At 41.1% G+C, this 8287-nt stretch overlaps 1 protein-coding gene across 1 annotated transcript; it reads left to right on the top strand.

Annotated features, from left to right (window-relative positions):
• Window positions 1-3898: 3898 nt before the first annotated feature.
• Window positions 3899-7984, top strand: MPC2 (mitochondrial pyruvate carrier 2; the record flags this gene model as incomplete). Its single annotated transcript, XM_009578603.1, has 4 exons — window positions 3899-3940; window positions 5851-5935; window positions 6973-7084; window positions 7745-7984. Coding segments are annotated over 4 exons (285 nt in total), but the record flags the coding sequence as incomplete, so codon positions are not given.
• Between the last annotated feature and the right edge of the window lie 303 nt (window positions 7985-8287).

The raw sequence follows: 8287 nt of genomic DNA, 5'->3' as shown, positions 1-8287 counted from the left end.
CGCCGAGTCGCACCGCTGTTACTGTGATTCTGACACGGGGAAAACTGGCGAAGAGTGGGCTCCTGCTGGGTAACGGAAGACTTAGTTTATTTGGAAAGGAAACAAAAAGCCAGGCACGATACTAACTGGTACTCCTGTCTCCTGCAATGCGCGAGTGTACTTGGGTGTCACGATCACGTTACTCCACGGTTTGAAGCCGGGGAACGGCTGGGCTACCTGATCCTAATCCAGGGGATGTGATGATTTCCAAAGGGGCCTGGAGGCTCCCGCAGCCACGGCTTTCGAATGGGTCTGCTGAAAAAACAGGGGGGAGCGCTGCAAGGATTTCGGATCTTGAAGTGTACTCTGGTTTAAGTCAAGCTCCTGTTCGCTTTATTTTCTTTCTGCCGAATCCGGCGCTCCTGCCGAAGACAACTCCTGCCCTTTATTTCCGCTGTTGTAGCTGAAGCGCTCCGGTGGGAGTGGAAGGGCTTACGTTTCCCTGAAATGGGCTACCCTTACCTGACCTAAAGCTTACCTTTACTTGAGCAAACATGGGGTTTTGTGTTACTAGGGAGAAACCTCTTGTAAAATGATCTGCTTCAGTGCCATTTAGGTGATGTTTGTCATGTAAACAAATTGCATAGGGTAGTTAAAAAGAGTGCTCGATAAAATCCTAAAATTCCATAGGCTGCTGTTGCCACTGTTGTGTTTCAGTGTGATGTGTATCCTTGACTCTTCACCTACCTGGAATATGCACCGTGAAAATGGACGTTAGTTTTTAGTCTGTTGCTCCATCCTCCTATAATGGTCGTCTCTTGAAATGAAAGTTGTTGCTTTAAAGAAATCACAATTAAAGAGTGAAAACTGCAGTTGTCAAAATGTCTGATTTGTACTGAATTCATTAGACCAATATATATATATTTAACATGAATGTAATTTTTGTATATAAAGCGTCAATATGCCCAGCACTTCCATTGTAAAGGTATCAAGCCTTTGAGTGCCACATTCATCCTGTGTGAAATGTGGCAGCTTGCAATTGCTTTTATTGAATACAAGGCATGGTGAGCACTGGGAACATCTGTGTTCAGAACTCTTCAGCAGAACTGTAGTACTAATTGAAAAAGGCTTTGGAGGTTCTTTTGCAGTGCTTTTCACTTCACGGAACTGCCTGCGGGCCACTTTTGTTCACCATCAGAATGTTGAAATTAACAAAAAAAACCCTCCAGTTTTTAGGGACTCTGTGTATGTATGTATATATACACATATATCTGTCATAATCCGTACTGATGGCGTGAGTGAGAAAAGCCACAGAGCAAGCAGGTGTCGAAACTGAACCTCTGCCACTTCTGTTTCAGCCTTGAATGTCTTGAAAGTGGGTCTGTGAGAAAGTTGTGCAATAGATGTTGCTCTGACTGCAAAACAAGTAGGTTAAAAATGAAAGGCTCACATTTTACCTCTGGTGATATCTAAGTTTCTAGTCTAATTTAGGAATACAAGTGTCGTTATCGTGAAATTATAAATCACTTGTAAGAAATTAAGAACAATGCTTACTTCTTTTCTGGCACGAAGAAAGCTTCCAGTAAGATAATTGATGCCTGGTCTGAAAAGCTGTTTCTTTGGCTGGCATCGCACAGAGCGAGGCTGCTGGAGGACAGCCAAGGGCCTGGGGTACAGCACACCAACTCCCCTGGCCGCCACAGAGCGGGGAACATCGCTCTTGGCAGCCGCGGGGAAGCGTGGGCTGAGCGTGTACTCCCTCTCCTTTGGCCTCTTTGGTTCACTTTGCCTGATTAAACTAAACTCTCCAGGATAAAGACTTTTTACATTTAGTAGAAATCATAAATTCTATAAACTGGACACATACACAGATATCCAAATTAGCCTCTGGTATGTCCCTGCTCTGATGTGCTGCTGTCACATTCATCCTTGAAAAATTCTGGGTGTCAGGATCTGGGAAGGGCTCGCCCTGGCTGGGTGCTTACTGGCGTGCCGCCAGGAGAGGCGTTCCGCTTATGGTGTTTAACAGTCTTCCCGTATAACAAGCTTGGCTTGGTACCTTACTTGTCTTCAATTGCTTCTTACTTTTGTGGTCAGCAGTTTTAAATTATCAAGTTATCTATTATTACTAAAAATTCATGTCAGTCTGCTTGAAAACTTTACTAGTTGTTTAGGGAATGTCGAGTTAATAATTTATACTCACCCCACATTCTCCGGTACTCCAAATCTGAATTTGTGTTTTAGAAGAAAATAGATTATAGTAATTAAAGATACTTCTGTGGAACCTCTGTAAGACTGATTTATAAAGAGGTGTATATGCAGTCTGATACTGACATACTAAGTAGCTGCCTAAGAGAACAGCAACTGAAGTTTGTATCTTTAAAGGATGAATATTGAGCTGTATTTATTCAACAATATTAGACAGTTTTAGTGGCTGCACAACCCCATGCATCCTAAAAAAAATTAAATCCTGTGTAGGTAGAAACGTTCAGTTATCCAAGCGAAAAGTAATGTTCTAGTAGTTATTAACTGCAGTTTGAAACTTGATTGCTGTCACAAGCAGCGTGGGTCTAAGAGGGCTTTATGCAAAGCCGCCAAGCCAGTTTTTGTTGCATTCTGTGTTGCAGTTGCCCTGCCCTTTTACAGGGCTTCGTTGGCTTCACAGGTGCTTGCTGTAGAAACCTGACAGTTAATTTTTCCCAAGTCATAGTTTTAAACCTGAGGGTGCTTTTTAAGGCTGAATTGTTAGTGAAAAATTAGCTCACATAAAAAGCAAGCAACTGAAGTCCTAGTGTTTATCGTTTATATTTTAAAACTTTACTCATAATATGTAACATATTACAGTGAAAACTTGGCTTCATCTTGCACGTTGCCAGAACGCTGAGCAGTGGCCTAGTGAGACCTAAAACTTAACGTGTTTTGATGAAATAGGAACCAGTGTCCTGACTGTCTCCCAGTGCGGTGTGTGGATACTTTGGGTCGTGGTCTCTCTTTTAAGACTTTGAGCGGTAGTCCTAGATTAATGATTTCTGGCATGGTTGGCAGCCTGCATGTTGTAGATGTGGCATTACAGTACTTTGTTTTAACCAACCAGTTGCCATTTTAGCACCGCTGTAAGATAGGTGTATTTGTAAGAGAGATGGTTTCCCCCCAGATCCCATTCCATTGACTTTTCTCCCTTCCTTCTGTATATTTTCTCCTCTTTCCCCATAATCCTCCTTTGCCTAGTGGTAGATTATTGGGGTGTGGGGTTGATCGGGTGGGAAGATTGTTTCTGCTAGAAAGACATGGTTATTAAGAGGCGCAGATTAGAGGTGTGTGAGGACGCTCTCATTGTGACATTTACTGCTACTTAAGTTTGCGATTTCTACTCTCACTTTAACCATCTAACGCTACTGTGCAGCATATCTTGTGTAGCCTGAGAAGATGGGCTGTGATTTGGGAAGGGAAGGAGGGACTGACTTACTACAGTACCAGGAATAAAATATTTTGGGGTTTTAGTTTACAAGATTCAGTTCACAAAGATATCAAATACTAATTCTGCTAGTCCGGCTGTAGAGTAGCTTTTAATCATTATATAGAAACTGTCTTCACTATTCCTAGGCCTTATCCTAACTCTTTTCATTATAAATGCATTTTGCCTGCTCTAGTGTCCTTGTTTGCTTAAAAATGAAAATACAAAATCCTACTCATCTGTTGCAGAAATGGGTGGACTGATTACACAAGTGAAGGTTGATGCACTGAGTTGATGAACTATGAGTACTAAGTGTTAGAGCTTGTACAGTGGTAGAAACTGTGCTAATATACATAGTTCATTATTTAAAAAAAAAAAACAAAACCAAAACTTACTTTGGGTATTAAAGCAGCCACATCTCACTGAATAATTTAACTTCTTTTCTTTTCCCCCCCTCCTCCCTCAGGTCCCAAAACAGTGTTTTTCTGGGCACCTATTATGAAATGGGTAAGTATAAGATGCCAGCTGGTGTCTGGATGTCAACCAGAGGGCAATCTGCAGCAACCCATTAAGCATGCAATAGTTCCCCAGCAGATATCTGAGCCTACAGAAAGATTTAATACCAAGGCTCTAATTTTTAATATAGGGGGAGGAACAAAATTAGCCTTGATAACATACAGCACAACATGCAGGGGATGCAGTGGGGGGGAAATGCTTTGTGGAAAAATTGTACTCTTCGCTGAAAGTTTCATAAAATCTTTCTCTTGTGAAACACTAGTTGTTGCTCAAGGTAGGCATGAGCTAGCATATAATTCAAAACTCTTAAAGCATGTATTTCTTCTGAGATTGAGGAATTTGACGAGTATCCTAATGAAGCCAACTCCTAAGCCTCAAAGTTTGAAGGCAGGTTAAAGCGTGTCAGAGTGCAAGGTAATCTTGAGAAAACACGATCAGCCCCTGCCTAAAAAAAAAAAAAAAAAAAAAAAAGAAAAAAGGCAACTGCCATTTCAGCTATCAGTAGTTCTCTGCTTCCTGTGCAGTTCTGCTTCCCACTTGGTTATACCCCTCGGCTATGTCTGCACAGGTGAAGTACATGCCTCCTCCTAATTCACTGTACTCCTAGTTGTTGTATTGATACAGCTAAAATAAATGAGCTCTAAAATCATAAAGCTGTTTGATCTCTTTGTTTGATAACAAGCAAGGATATAACCTGCTCTTCCTATTGCCAGCTGGTTTGTAAGTTTGCTACTGTGAACCCCAACTTTTTATAGGCCACAAGCAACACGTTACACTCTAAGCTGTAGCTTGGTTTCTTTGTCAATCTAAACTGGAGCTGCAGTAACCGTGGCTAACCTTCCAGAGGCTCTCCTGGGGAATGCGCTTGAGCCCGAGCGTACAGGCAATTCTTCTGAGCAGGCTGGTGTTGACTGCTGCTGTATCAAAAGAGCTAATACACAGATAGTTTCTCTGTTGTGAACATGCAGCTCTAACCTTACAGTGAAGTTCTTCACTGAGAAATTAAAATGACTTTTCCCCTACATGGCAAAGGCACGTTTACTGCTGTTACTCGGGTGTGCTGAAAACCTGTACCTCCGTGGCCCCACGGCAGCAACGTCAATCCTAGAAGTGAGGCAGCACACAGAAGTCTCTACCCTTGAAAACTGGTTTCCTGATTGGAGCCAAAGGAGTCCTTAGTGGCAGTCAGTGAATTAAAAGCATTAGGACTCTCTTATTTGTGGGATTTTGGGTTTTTTGGTTTTTTGGTTTTGTTTTTTGTGAATTCCTGTAACACGAACATGAAAATTGTATTTCCAGTAGAGGGCAATAACACAACAAAACAAATCAAGCAGCGTGTTTGCTAGTAATGTTGTCAAGTAGATCAGCTAAGCTATTCCTCACTTCACCTGGAAGTTTCCTACTTTTACTGAAATAATATTAAAAAAGCAGCACTTTTACCTCCTCAGATGAAGCTGAGTGAAGACTGTATGGTGTCACACCTACATCTTTACCAGCAATATCTTAGCCTGAGCTTTAGGAAGAAGGGCCCTATTTAGATAAGCTTCTACTTGTTGCATGAAAACCAATCTTTTCTTTCAGCTGCTTTCTTAAGCAGCTGTGCTTAAATTAACCTTGTTCTTAAATTAATACAAAATTGGCACTGCCTTTTATTGCCACTGGGATTTTATTGCAAGCCAGCTGCACCCCCCATAACTGTGTTCTTATTCTTACCATAAGGGACTAGAAGTGGATGGTGTCTCCGAGAGTCTAATTACTCTGCTCATATAATGCATCCCATCGCCGGCATAATGCATATGGAGTAAGCACTGAACTGTGAAGCAACTTTGCCTTGTAAAGCGTTTCATCTGTTACAGGAGGTCCTGGTACTGGACTGGTGCTCACTGAATTTCTCTTTACAGGGTTTGGTATGTGCTGGAATGGCTGATATGACCAGACCAGCAGAAAAGCTCAGCACAGCACAGTCTGCAGTACTAATGGCCACAGGTAAAGCCAAAGTTACTCCATGCTTTTACACAGCACCCTCTCTAAAACTGTATACACGTCTTTCCGAAAACACCATCAGTACTAAGCTGCTTCTATAGAAAAGGCTTAGCTATAATATGCTAGCTCTCACTATTGCTGTCGGATAATTCTAGGACAGACTTCTACTTGTTATTAAATCTGTAAGAGTTCTGTGATTATATAAGAGTTTTCTACATGTATCTTAATGTGGAATTGTCCAGAGCAAGTTGTTATGAATTAGGATATGAGTTTCATCCCTTAAGTTACAATGATACCACTCATTCCACTAAGTGACCTCTTTTGCTTCAGGTCAAGTAATTCTGAAATCAGTCCAGGATATAGTGACTTTTTTAGAACAGACTTTAAGGGATTAAACAATCGTAGAGTAATTACACTAACGTAACTGGAAAGAATCTTCGTGTGTTGGAAGCAGTGGTACATGGATTGCTGCACTGCATGAATTTTCACACTGGCAGAAACAATATTCTGTATTCAAGGTGTTCCACCAGATCTTGTCAGGGGTAGGACAGGTGGCAGCTAAAGCTGAAAATCGAAATTACAGCTGCCACCTTCTTCCTTCTCCGGACTATTAGGATATCTGACACAGCACTGTGCATTTTGCATGATCTGTAAACCTTTCTTGACTGGTGGATTCTCTAGTCTCTAAGCTGGTACAGTATAGCACCACAGCAAAGTGCCATTACCCTGCAACTGTGCTGGAGAATTAAGGTCTGGACTGCTGAAGAGTACCGAGGATCTTTCTTTGATATTAAGACTGTAATTGACCTTATTGTCTAGTTATTTTGGAAAAATGCAATACATACCCATAGCTGTCCCACTGGCACTTGACGCGCTTTTAACTGAGAAATGGCTAGTTGTAAGAAAAGCAGTTGTCTAACGTGAAGTTGTAAAACTCGTTTACTTAAACTGGCCCATGATTCTGTCCCCAAACTAGAGGAATGTCTGAATATTTCACTTTAAAGACTTAACATCTTTAAACTTTCTCTTTCATTCAACAGGCCTTATTTGGTCAAGGTACTCTCTAGTTATTATTCCTAAAAACTGGAGTCTGTTTGCTGTGAACTTCTTTGTTGGCTGTGCTGGTGGCTCTCAACTATTCCGAATATGGAGGTATGTATTAAGAAGGGCTACTCTACGTACTATAACTAAGCATTCACACCACCTCATCTTAACCAGGAATTTCTAAATTCTGCCAGCCTCAATGTCAGTGCAATAGGCAAGAGGAACTGAACAATTGATTAAACACTGCAGAACTTTTTTGCTACGTTGTCAGTTTTCCAGTTGAGTGGGAGTGAAGCTTTAAATATTTTCAGTATAGGTAGAGCACGTTTTAAGCAATGCTCCATGTAAGCTGTAGTTTCTGGGTCTAAGGTATTCTTTAAAAGCTGTAGGTGTGACTGACAACCTAGACTTTCTCCTCCTCATAAGCTTTGCACTTCTGTCAGCTTTCAGTGCTGAATTGTGTCAGTTCCAGCTGGATCAAACGGTTCCTAAGCAGAGCAGCATTTTTTTTTTTTTTTTAATTATTTTGTGAGGGAAAATTTGGACTTCTCTGGCTTCAGTACTGGCCAGGGATGAGGCAAACTTAACAACTAATTTGGAACTTCTTACATGAACTAAACTATTCTACCCTGAGTTTCCACCCTCAAATCCATTGTAATTTTAAACCTCTGCTGAACAGGTTGTTAGGAAGACACTGTTATTGTAACTGGTGTTCTAGTCTTAGTCTGCTCTTCTTTTTTCTTTTTTTTTTTTTTTTCTCCCCTGTAGATATAATCAGGAGCTGAAAGCAAAACAACAAGAGCAACTGCAGTAAAGAGATGCTTAACCCAACAGGTCAAATCCAACAACGCACAAACCCTTCCCCATGGGACCTAGCTTCACTAATTTTAATGTTTTTTTCTCTGAGAAAATGAAAGAGAAAATCTAAATGTCTAGAGAGCGAGTGTTTTCTAAGTGCAAATAACAAAGTATCTCCATACGTTTAAATAAAGTGCAACCTTTTAAATTGAAGTAAAATTGTGTCTTATATTGTCTCTTTAAAAGAAACTGCTTGTGAATTGTGCCTAGAATGAGTTGCTGGGCACCACCTTATCTGACTCTACTGAAGAGTGCTGGGAGTGTCACAGTACTGGTGACAGTCAGCCAGAGCCTCAGACTGAGGTGATCTTCTTTCAGCTCACTCTTTCAGACCTGGGTGGGGTTTTACCATACTTTCAGTAACCAACAACAGTAGCATTTGCATTTCATTCCCTGATGCTCTTCCCTGGTAGCGTAAGGGTATTCTTTTCAGCTTCAGCTATGTATATCTTC

This window comes from Fulmarus glacialis, unplaced genomic scaffold (genome assembly GCF_000690835.1).
Source record: "Fulmarus glacialis isolate BGI_N327 unplaced genomic scaffold, ASM69083v1 scaffold205, whole genome shotgun sequence".
Classification (NCBI taxonomy): domain Eukaryota; kingdom Metazoa; phylum Chordata; class Aves; order Procellariiformes; family Procellariidae; genus Fulmarus; species Fulmarus glacialis.
This window is presented reverse-complemented; position numbering and strand designations above follow the sequence as displayed.